At 40.4% G+C, this 12,554-nt stretch overlaps 1 protein-coding gene across 1 annotated transcript in view; it reads right to left on the bottom strand.

Moving 5' to 3' along the window:
- The window catches only part of ARPC2 (actin related protein 2/3 complex subunit 2), a 28,335-nt gene that overhangs the window by 7,319 nt on the left and 8,462 nt on the right, over window positions 1-12,554 (bottom strand). The window contains exons 3-6 of the mRNA XM_077748653.1: window positions 11,144-11,256; window positions 7,017-7,062; window positions 3,906-4,092; window positions 3,156-3,249 (exon numbers count right to left, since the gene is read on the bottom strand). Of these exons, the coding sequence (XP_077604779.1) occupies window positions 3,156-3,249; window positions 3,906-4,092; window positions 7,017-7,062; window positions 11,144-11,256 (440 nt within the window). The remainder of the gene's footprint in view (window positions 1-3,155; window positions 3,250-3,905; window positions 4,093-7,016; window positions 7,063-11,143; window positions 11,257-12,554) is intronic.

The raw sequence follows: 12,554 nt of genomic DNA, 5'->3' as shown, positions 1-12,554 counted from the left end.
CAGATGCTTAACTAACTGAACCCGCCAGAGGCCCCTTTCTTTTTCATTAGGGTCCTGGTTATGTACAGGTCAGCAATGATGCCTCTTTTTCCTCCTCCAACTAGGATGTCTTTTGAGTATCACAATACCATTTCTCTCTTCCATCAAAGCAGGATTTATCATAGCAACTTCAGAGTAAGTCCAAATACATAGAGAAATCGAGTCCTATAAGTGATAAAAGCAGCATCTTAAATCCGTAGTGTAAACATAGGCCTTTAAATAACTGCTAAGACCATTGGGTGGCCATTTAGAAAAAAAGATGGACCCATCTTTCATACCATATGCCAGGAGAAACTCCAAACAGATAATCAAAAGATCATGTGTAAAATATGAAACTGTAAAAATACGAGGAAAATAATACAGGTAAATTTCTTTACAATCTTGGAGTAGGGAGGGTGTTTCTAAGAATGACTCAAACTCTAAAAGCCACAGAAGACACTCAACTATGTGAAAATAAACTTCTGTATGAGGGAGGAGAAAACCCATACACTCTAATGACAAACTGGAAAAAATATTTACAACTCCTACCATAGATAAAAGGCTAATCTCTCTAGTACATAAAGAAACAGAGATCAATAACCCAACAGAAAAATGGGTAAGGACACAGAGACACCTCAAAGGAAAAGAAAAACAGTTTTCAACAGAAGAGAAGATACTGGACCTCGTTCACAAAAGAATGTAGATACCATTTTTAACCTATTAGATTGGTAGAAATCCAGAAGTCTGACAACATGCTCTTGGGAAAACAGGCGCTCTCACGCACTGTGGGTAGGAGGGAAAAGGGTACAACCGCCGTGGAGGCTGGCAGTACCTACCGAAATTACTGACTTTGACTCAGTGCTCCCAGTTCAGGAAAATATCCTACAGCTATAAGCACACAGGTATCCAGGTAGAAAGGGTCCTCAACACAGTATCTTCATGACTGCTTAAGAGGAAGATTGCTTAGGTCTTGTCCCTGAACACAGAGAAACCAGTGGTTTCCACTTAACTTTTCTTCATTACTGGGCTGATGTTAAGATGTAAAAATATGAAAAATATTCTAGTTCACCATACTCTTCTCTCCAACACTGGACCGTTCTTAATGCTTTTTATGGAATAAGCAGTGAAATGATATCAGAATCTGGTGCTCAGCTGGCATGTTCACAGAGATAATGCACCAAGGGCAAATACTAGAATATTCCTGTGAGTATGCCTCTCCCAGAAATCCTGCCTTTCTCTGAAGGGCAGTAAGCATCCCTCGGAGTCTGCTGAATGACAAAAGCAGGAATCGTGGCTCAGCTAGAGGTCCATACCAGGATCCAGAAACCCAAAAACGTGCATAGCGAGCAGGTCAGTGACCAGGGGGAACTTTAAATAGTGTCTCTGAGTCACGGCATTCTGTGCTAGGCAACTGCTATTCTCCATTCTCCTAGAAATTTAAAATAACCAGGCCCAGGAAAATTCTCCGATGATTTATTCTGGGGTAAAATCCAGCAAAATAAGCCCTGGATTCTAAAGGTCAATTCAAATAAATTGTCCAGCCTTTGACTTTGGAGAGGGAGGCAAGGCAGATGGCTTCCTGAGCACAGCCTTCTCACATTCCTGGACACCAGATGGGTCTGCGTGGTGCCAGTGCAATCACTAACCGGAGATACTGTCAGTGTAAAAATGCAGAGACTTTCTTTTCCCTTTTAGACCAGTGCCCCTATCACATGTACTTTGAGGGAGGAGTTTAAATTCATGTGCAAAAAATATACAAAATCTTCCTAAGGAACAAATCTCCTGTAAGCTCTCCAAGAGAAGATCTGTTTAAAGCATAAAAATAAGTTAAGATGTCGCCAGGAATAAAATGGAACAAGACTGGTAAAAAACTAGCTAAATCTAAATATATACTTCATAGCTTTTAAAATTAGTTAGTCAGTCTGGATTCAGCCCAGTTTCTAAGCTACTGCATTTAATTCCCCTGTCAATTCTGCGTAAAAACACATGAAATGCCTGTCTGGAAGCTTACATTTAGGACCCAAGATAGAGGTCTATATAGCTGTACACACACATACACACACACACACACACACACACACACACTCTTCACTCACTCACTCACTCACTCATAGTTTAGTACTCTCAAATGCTCAAAGAGTCAATATCCCAATTTTTCTGCTTAGGGACTCTAAAATTAGCATTTCTGATTAATTAGACTAAACACAAAAAGCCACTAGAGAGGCATCAAATTCAGGATATCACTTTTGAATATTTCCCTAGTCACTTTAGAGAGGCTACACATAGAACATCCTTATTATATTAAACAAAACTATCTTTCAACTCTATGTAGCAAAAAAGATTTTCTGTCCAGAACTCTTGAATCTCCTCACCCTGCCAAGGGACGGGATGAATGCACCAAAGGTGTTTGGAAATGCAACCACTGAGCTAGATTTTGGACACTAAGCCATCCCAGAAGAGACCAGCCTAGCTGCCACTCCGCCAACAAGCTCCCCTGTCCTAGAGTCAGCAGCTGGTTAGCAGACAGCATGACAAAGCCACAATGGGGTACTGTATCAGCCCGGAGTCCAACTGTACCATAAATCTGATTACACAACGCCCCGTGGAGCCCCATTAGCCTCCTTGACAGGTGAGCTGCTTCTGACGGAGGTGCCTGACGGTGACCTCAGGCAAACGTGGGTCAATGTGCCTCACGGTCCACTCAAGGATTCGACCTTATTAATGTATTATGTACTACTTGGGAATTTTCTAGGGACTCCGTTCTGAAAAGACGTTAGGACTGAACCAAGCCAAGGGCAGAACTTGCCAGAAACCTCAGGAAACTTCACAAGACGGTAGGAAACACGACCAAGCTTTAAATCAAAGACTCAGTGGCAGCAAGGGTGCTTACTACTCAGTCATATCGTTAGTATATTTAGTACTCCATTCACTCTTTCAGTCTAGTCCTGCAAAAGACTAAAGCCACTAAGGAACAACTACATGCAGTGAGCTGGGTGGGAGTGGTTTAATTAAATCTCCAACAAGTTCTGGCATCAGCAGAGCTGCCAACTCTCCTTATCTAGACTTATGGTGTGCTCTGGTGCCAGCATGAACCACCACACTGCGGTGTCCCTCTCCCAAAAGATGTCCCTCCATACCTGCATGAACACTTTTCCAATGACCACGTCGTCGTCATCCTTAAACACTGTGCTGAAGACTACCGTGACTCTGTCCTTTTTAGACTCAACATACCTGAGGAGAACACAACCCAATGAAGTAGTAAGTACAGAATCAGAATGGGGTTTTGTCAAGAACCTGATCTCTAAGTGGAGTAGGTGGGTAAAGTCACAAATCTTTCAATTCATAAATCAAGGCATGCCAAAGGAGACAAGTATGTATGACCCACAAAGTCGACATAATGCATGCATGCCCCCAGAGGGGCAGGAGATGAAGATCCCCCAAAGTAGATGGTACAACCTGTCTACGTGGTAGGACATGGAATCTACCAGGGTTAGTGATTCTCAGATCTTCACTTCTAAACATGTTTATTTCTTTATATACTATCAGATTCCTAGTATATAGATGATCCAAGAGTTGCAGACATAGAATCCACGGTCACCCTCTACCTCCTGATTACCCAGGCTGTATTACTGAAGGGGACCTTCAACAGTGGGGTCTTAAAGGAAAAGCACTGGATTTGCTTTTCATCTTTAGCCAACTTTTGATACCTGGAGACTGGAAGAAGTGGGCCTCCCTTTCCCCCCTGTCATCTACACCTTGGCTTAAAAATTTTATGAGAAAGACATGTTAGGGACATTCACGCATTTAAGGTCTGACCTAACCATGTGTCTTTTGGTAAGGGCATAGAACAGCCACACCCAGGCTTTAGGACCAAGTGCTATACTCACATGGTCTCATCATCCCTATAATGGATAACTGCCCTGTTCTCTCCTTCCTTGCCCTCTTCTTGGAACTGGAAGTATTTCTCAAAGACAGAGGCGAAACAATTTCGTTTCAACATGCCAGCCTGATGCACAATAGAATCCTTGGATGCAGGCAGATTTTCAAGGTCATATAGCAAGGAGACATTGTATCCTGGAGGGGGAAAAAACCCAGAGGTTATATTAAAAAAAACACACAAAAAACCCCCCAAAAAACTTTGCAAGTTCTAATGACATTTTATTTTGTTTCAGTGCCTTTTAACACAGGTAGATTGCTGTGCCTTCCCATCTGCCTCATACGGCAAACCAGGTAGGGCAAATAAAACCCTAATTCTTGTAAAAGCACTGTAAATATACACAGCTAATTAACAAATTTTATGTAAAAGTTTGAGTCAATATCAAAGACAATAGATTACAAATAAGGAACAGGAAGAAGCCATTTCCAGGAACTTTGATTAGAAATTTAGCATTCGAGACACTGTTGGGAAGGGGGCTTATATACACTATCAAGCTATAACGAGTTACATATTTTTTTCAACTGTTTAACCTGCAAAGTGCTAACACAGTCAGTAGCTCGGTGGCTTTCTGATTAAAAACAACATCAACACAACTTGTTGCATGTCATCACAAACCCTTTGTAGAAGGAGGCAAGGTATGGAAAAATCTAAAGAGCGTGTATGTCTATAATGTGTGTGTGTGTGTATATATCTTTCCAACAGCTTTTCCTTGTATACACTAAAAATTTCAAAGTGTTTTAAAATATCTTACTTCATTGAGCTCTGTGAAAATTCTTTGAAGTACACAGGCCAGATATGGTTATTCTCATTTTAGAGGGAAAAGGAAGTTCAAAGGAGCAAAGCACCATGCTAAATGCAGCAGGATACAGAGCTGTAGGCAACTCTACGTTGAGCTGAACAGAACGGGGTCCAAATTCTAGCCTTGCCATTTTGTGATCCTGGACAAACTGCCTAACCTCTATAATTCTGGCATCTGTTTAAAAAGGGTGGTAGGATGGGGGTGGCCCCTGGGAAAACTAAAACAGTATTTTAAAAAGACTGGAACACAGTAGGTCATCAATAAATGGGCCCCAAGCTAAGTCTGCTGACTACCACATACTATTCTGCCTCTTTACAGCATGTTGAGTATGAGTTCCAGCAAACAAGGCTGGGACAACTGATTATCTGATCAAATGATTAATATGGGTCAAAAAGTCTATAGATGGTTCTGCAGGAATATCTGTACATCACTGAGTATCATTTCACATTCTAGGTAAGTGCTGGAAATAATTTTACCAGAACTGTATGGAGTATCTTACACACTTATCCTTTGCTACTATTTAATTTTCTTCTAAGAGCATTCCTCAGGTCTGTGGTTTTTGTTGATAGAACATGGGCTATCTAAATCTCTGTTCCAGATTGTACTGATTAGCACATTTTTGGTACTCCAATACTAAATAATATCAATCATCACAATACTAAATATCAATCATCATTCCATTTTGGGTACCTGAAAACAAACCACAGAAGCTGTAAACAGATACAAGATTAGATAGAAGAATAAAATATTTCAAGTTGAGGCTTGTTAGTTTGAAGAAGCCAAGTAAAACCACAGCTGAAGTCAGACTTTAAGTAAGTCTTTGATATGATGAAGAGAACATCCTGAGAAGAGATTAGAAGTAAAGGTCTAGTATGGTCTGGTGAGTTCCCCAAACTTGCCTAGATAAACAGGACAGACACTACTTCTACATGTTTTATACTTCACACTTGTATGCACGCAAGGTCTGCAGTCTGGTATCGCCTGTCCTTTAGGAGGAAGTGGAAGAAAAGGCTCAGGGACAGAATCTCAAGCTCTTTGTTACATCCCAGTGGTTCTGATACACTGTTTTATCTGAGCCGTGACCGGCATGCCCAAGAGTTCCTACATGATGGTTTCTGTTCTAGTTCTGCTTCTTCCCTTCCTCCCTCCCTTTCCTTGTTCTGATTCTTCTTAAAGCCTGTAATGCTATTTATTTTTTGGTTTTTATTTCTGCGATACACTTTTACATCAATTTGGGGATAAGCACACTGTAGTACTCTTTCTGGACTGCAGTCAACGCTCCCACTCGCAGCACTCCTAGTAACAAGTCACATCCCAAAGGCTTCTTTCTGTATTTGGTATTTTTGTTTCCAGAGTAGCATACAGAAGACAGGGGAAGGTATTCTACTGGGAGTGGTGAAGCATGTCATATTATAAACATGAAAACAAAGAAAAATGCCACAAAGGTTGGGGAAGGAAATATGCTAGCAAAAGAAAGAACTGCTGTTAAAAGACACAGACACACCTTCCTTAGAACAATTTGCAAAGCAAGGTACCCCAGGAACAAAATTTGAGTGATATTATGTTCAAAGGAACTTAATTACTTGGTCCTCATCAGGGGGCTCAACTAAACGCCTCAGAATTGGAGACTGCCACCTATTCACAAGGATGAAAAAACTGTTCAGTTTTTTTGCTTTATATTTCCTATAAGCAGTGTAACACAGCTCTTGTAATCAAGGAAGACCATGGTGCTTTTCAATACCTGTGGCTGCAAAGAGGCTATTTGTTCTTTATTAGAAGAACAGATTAAAAGAAAGGGCTGGAATTTTTGTTACTTGAATATGTGAGAATAGTTGTGTTTCCTTCTCCAAATGTGTAGTACAGAAAATGGTGTTTCTAGGGGCTGGGGTGAAAACCAATGTTTGCTTAGTCTCAAGAGACATTTTAATCACCATGAGCAAGCAAACAAAAAAGGCCCACTGGCTGAAAGATTAAGGAAGAGTCATCTGACTCCACCAAGTAAATGTTAAAAGTGACAACACGCATCACTCCTGTACACCACACTGTGAACCACCACTGGACAATGCAGAGCCCCTTAGCTTTTAAAAATAGCTTTATTTTTATTTTTATGGAGAAGACTGAAGTGGGAACTGGGCTCAGGCAGAAATATGTGTATAATGAACAATATTTAAATGAAATGCTTTGGTTAAAAAAAAAAAGCAGAGTACAAATAAGACAGGTCTCTTTTCAGGTCACTCCACAGTTGCTTACAGGACTACATACCTGATTCGGGATTTACCAAGAAGCTCCCATATACCCTCTTTAGTAACTAGAAAATACAAAAAACAAATGTTAATCCAAAGGCCATGATAATGTCATTTTTTTTTTTAAAAGCACTGAATTTGCCAAGCTTCTTCTAAGCCAGAATTCTTCCTGACTTTCATTTGGTAGATGGGACATCGGATACACAAGGAGAAGCAGATATATCTGAGTTACCAAGCAAGTCACTCATGGAACAGAGACTGAATACAAAAAGTTAATTAATCTAGGGTCTGTTTTTCAGTCAAGGCTCATCTTTTACTCTTTTAGGACTCAGTCACACCCTTTATATGTTCTCTGTTTTCCTCCAGACCAAATACTACACACCAACATGTTTTCAAAAGTGCAGAAGGATGCCAAACCCGAGTGCGAGTGGGTTATGTCCGTTACCAACTAAGTACAGGCCAAACCAGGAACTGAGGTAAGTGAAGAGCTAAAACCAGAATTGCTGGGATCGGATTCCGGTTAGCCTGCTTATCTTGTAAACTTTAAAATTATTTAGCTCATCACCAGTTTTATGGCAAAAGACAAAAGACAACTGAACCACAGCCAGTTATTTATACTGGAGGGTCCACAGAAGACTGTACTCTCTAATGTTTTTTTCCCTAAAACCAATAGTTACTGCTGGCTACTATCTAGCTTTTGGGAGTAAATGATAAAATAGCCCTTGTTACACCTTCCTATTTCTTCTGTCAGTACGACTACTTCACCTGGAGGTAATTTCTCCTAGGCTGGCAGTTTAAGAAACAAACCTTTTATTTTGGAAGGACTAGTTCAGACTTAAATGTTATATAGGATACATTAAGCAGTAGAAAAGCAGCTATCTAAAGATACAAGAAAGTAAATATTAGAATCATCAGAACTTAATAATTTTTTTGGTGTTTAGTAGTCTTTATATCACTAAGAGATTAACATAGACATAACTTATTCTTAACCCTCATTAAAAACATACTTAGGGAGGGAAAGTGTCACCCCTGAGTCCAGTATACGTAATGGTGTATGTAACAGTAGTGTAAAGGGCTGCACGGTTTTGTCTTCAGACATTCAGTCAATGTCTTAACCCTATCTCACCACAAACACATAATGGCCCTCTGAAATTTTCTAGGATACCAAAAATGAAAAAAATGAAAAAATAAAAAAAAAAAGACACTTATTCTGTGACAAGTTACCAATTATTATTATTATTTTTTTACTTTTAATGTTTTTTAAAAATTTATTTCTGAGAGAAAGAGAGCGAGCAAGCGAGCAGGGGAGGGGCAGAGAGAGAGGGAGACACAAAACGTGAAACAGGCTCCAGGCTCTGAGCTGGCTGTCAGCACAGAGCCCGACATGGGGCTCGAACGCACGAACCGTGAGATCATGACCTGAGCCGAAGTTGGCCGCCCAAGCGACTGAGCCACCCAGGCGCCCCAGTTACCGATTAAAAGTAAACAAAACCATTAACTTTTGTTTTAACTGTAAGAGTTATACATGCATCTTTAACAGAATTCTATCAAACAGAGAAAAGGACTGCGAACACAGGGAGCACTAGAGGGGAGATCTATGCAAGCAGGCGCTCAGCCCCGCTCGCCTCAGCCCTGCTCTGCACTGTGGTCTCTGCACCAACACATGTCCACATACAGGGACTTGCAATAAACAGAGCTGAGTGAATACTGTTTCTTCTAATCTTACTTTCAATGTATTTTCTATTTTTAAAAAACCCTAACCATGTATTTACGTCCTATTTGGAAAAAGTATCACGTGGTAAAGTTCTTTCCTCCCTAGTCTTAAATATTCTTTAAGATTCCACATATTTAACCATTTTCCTACAGGTGGAAGAAATTCTCCATGTGCAAATACAGATAACAGAATGGACCTCAAAGCATGGATTAGTGATGACACTTGTTTGTATAAAAAGGCAAAAGACCAGTGATGCCACATTCAGTTGTGATCTGGTGACCATATAGCCACTGTGAGGTTATCTCTTTTACAGAAGAGGAACTGAAGGGAGAGGTTCAAGGTCACAGAGTTTGTTGGTGGCACAACAAACTGAGGGAGATCTGACCTTCAGCTGTCCTATATACCACTTCCCCCAAAAAGTTCTGGTGGAGGGGTGGGGGTAGCAACAGGCACGTCCCTTGAGAATTTTCACTAGCATCCTACCTCTGAGCTACAGTTCTGTACTGTGTGCACTATGGGTATCTGGAGGAAGGGAACGTTAGATGTGGCAGAAAAAAACCTATAGCTCCTAAGATTTAGTTTAATTCCAGGTTCACTAAGTTAATATTCTGAGATCTGAGAGGTTCTTCTGGCTGAATTTCTACCACTTTCAACTCCTTTGCTCCCTCCCGTTGGTGAAACCAATGAACCCTTCCCTGTTTATTTCACTTGCACTTTTAACCATGCATAATTTCCTTTTTCAATGAGAGGCCCCTCTTCCAACCTGACACCAGGAGATGGGAGGAGGCAACTGCTGGTCCTCACCATCAGACCTTCCCACCCTAGCAGCAGAGGCTTTCAAAGTAACAAGCTTCCTCTGGTTATCACAGGCTGGTCACTGTTTAACCAACCCAGGGAGCCATTTACTGTGCACTCTGCTCCGAAACTGTGAAGGTTACTTGCTCCACCCTCTTGAGCGGGTGGAGCTGGCTCTTTGGCCCTGTGGGAGCTACAAGAATAGCACTGTTAGGGAGCTCCAGTGCGAGGAGAGCAGTCTGGAAAGGAGATTTAAGAAACCTAGCTGTAACACTTTCTTCCCCTTCCACGGATTATTATTATCACCGCACCTGCATCTTTACACAGAGAGGGCTGATTAGGGAAAATGATTACGTAATTTTTAGCTGTCTATTCAAAGGTTTAGCAATTCTTTTCAGCTAGTTATTTCGCGGTTAATCAAAAGCAGGGCCACCTTAACAGTCACTTGTTTCTTCTTGCTCTTAATCTGGTAAAGAAAAGAGTCGGCCTCTAGCTTTTATAGAATGATCCTTCTTATGCTTTATAGGGCCAGGTCTTCCTCCTGAAGCTTTTCTTTCATGTACAATAACCTTGAACACAAATTCTTTAAATGTTTCTTCTACCCTTCAACTTATGAGGCAAATCAGAAAAGGTTTTGGCTCTTCCCTTGAAATGCTGGGACAGATCAATTACACATGAATATTTAAGAGAAATGATTGCCTATGGTTCTTGGTATTCTATTTGGCTAACATCAAATTTTAGTTTTTATACCAAAATATTATTCAGATTCTGATTTTATTTTTGCAGATAGCCTTTTCATTGCATAAATTTTAAGTAACTCAAAAGCTACTACTCTTAATCACAAAGAAAACAGAAATGGCCGTATCTTCATTCACCAGATTAAAGAGAACCTAGCTTGTTAAAACTAAAAGATATTTGAAAACTGATTCAGGAACTGAGTCATACTTCCTGCTTTGAGACCCAACCACAACGTGTGCACACTGGTGTAACAGCATTTTCTTTCTTCCATAAATGGCTCTCCCCAGAGCAAATATAGTTCAACAGGAACCAAACCTGCTACTTTAGCTATAGAAAGAAGCCAGTGAATGAGGCATGGCCATCAAGAATTTCATAATGCATGGACATCTTTTATTTCCCCTATGGTAGTCATAAGGAAGAAAAGATACTTACTCAAAGAGGCTAGCTCTAAAGAAGTTTAAATAAAAAAACTGTAAGGGTAGACTTGTGTCTCAATTTCCAGAATAAGAAATTAAATCATAAACCTTTAGGGCCAGAGTTATACACCTGCCTCACTGTATTACAGAAATAGAATGGAGCCTAAGTCTTGCAACAGCTATTTTTATGTTGGTCAAAGAATATATTCTTCAGTGCATTTTCTGGAGAACGAGAGTTGTTTTTGTTTTCATTAGTTAGGGAACATCTTTATTTTTCCAGAGTAATAAACAGCCAAGCAAAGAGCCAAAGCCTTTTCTGAAAAACACCCTTTGTATCATTATGGAAAATGGAGTCAAGAGGCCTTGTTTAGGTGAGCAAGCTGTCCCAAGTGGCCAGTGCCGTGGACCTTCTATGAGTGGCAAGCTGCCGGTTAAAGGTGAGGAGGAAAACAAGAGTCCTGAGGAGAATGATGTGGAACATACCTCATCAGCACCATGTGCCTGAAGTTCCTTGTAGAATTTCAAAGAAATACTGACCATCACTTTTGTTTTGTCTCCATTAGGATTTGAAATATGATAGAGAACTCCATCGAAATCTGTGAGGAAAGCAAATAAAACTGCTTAACTTGGTAATGGGGAATAAGACCTTAAAGCACCTGCCTACCTTGTTATAGGCCACAAGGAGGTCTCCCTTTGTAAGCAGGCATATAAGCAAAATATCTGCATATAAGCAAAAGTTTAAATCCATGCAGAAAGTATAAACACTGAGACAGAACTGTTCAAGTACTTCTCTCTGCTCTTTATTTTTAAAAAAATGTTTATAATTTAAAAAAAATTTTTTTTAAATGTTTATTTTTGAGAGAGAGCAAGTGCGGGAAAGGGGCAGAAAGAAGGAGACAGAGAATTCAGGGCAGCCTCGGTGCTGTCAGTGCAGAGCCCGATGTGGGGCTTGAACCCACGAACAGTGAGATCATGACCTAAGCCAAAACAGAGTCAGAAATTTTAATCAACTGAGCCACCCAGACGCCCCACTTTACTCCTTTTAAGAAAAAAATTTATTTATTTAATTTGGGAGAGAGACAGAGGGAGCAGGGGAGGGACAGGACAGAGGGAAAGAGAGAGAGAACCCTAAGCAGGCTCTTCACTGTCAGTGCAGGGCCTGATGCAGGGTTCATAAGGGCTCAATCTTACAAACTGAGAGATCATGACCTGAGCCAAAATCGAAAGTCATCGCTTAACTGACTGTGCCACCCAGGTACCCCTCTTTGCTCTTTACTAAAATTACAAAGCTATTTTATCTTCATCACAGCTTGGTGCTGAAAATTATTTCTTAAAAAGCTTTTGTTGTGATGTATGTTAAACATGCATACGAGATCATGTATAACGAACTAATTCCCACCATGTGGCTTCACCAATGATCAACACACAGCCCAATCTTATTGGGATACCCCCTCCCAATGACTTATTCTGAAACAAATCTGAGACATCACGTTGTTTCATTCATAAATATCTCAGAACGTATCTCTAAATGATAAAGAAGAATTTTTAGAAAATACAGCCACAATACTGTTGCCATGCCTAAATTTTTTATAACAACTTATCAAATATCCAGTCATGTCTTCAAATATTCGGTCTCAAAGAACAAAACAACAACAACAAACACGGGTTTAAAATACTGTTGTCTTATTTGAATTAGGATCCAAACAAGGTCCCCACACTGCATTTGGTTATCTCTGGAGTTTCTTCTAATCTCTATATAGGTCTCCCTTCTCTTCGGCTATTCTCCTGCACAGAGAGGGCTCCCCCTGTGTAGTTCCTGAAACCACGTGCGGAGTGCCATCACTTTGAGATCTGGCATTGCTAGTCAGTAGGGGGGGACAGGGATAGTGCTTGG

The sequence above is a fragment of the Crocuta crocuta genome, unplaced genomic scaffold, assembly GCF_008692635.1.
Source record: "Crocuta crocuta isolate KB4526 unplaced genomic scaffold, BGI_CrCroc_1.0 scaffold229, whole genome shotgun sequence".
In the NCBI taxonomy this organism is placed as follows: domain Eukaryota; kingdom Metazoa; phylum Chordata; class Mammalia; order Carnivora; family Hyaenidae; genus Crocuta; species Crocuta crocuta.
Note: the sequence above shows the minus strand (reverse complement) of the source record. Positions and strands in the feature narration are given on the sequence as shown.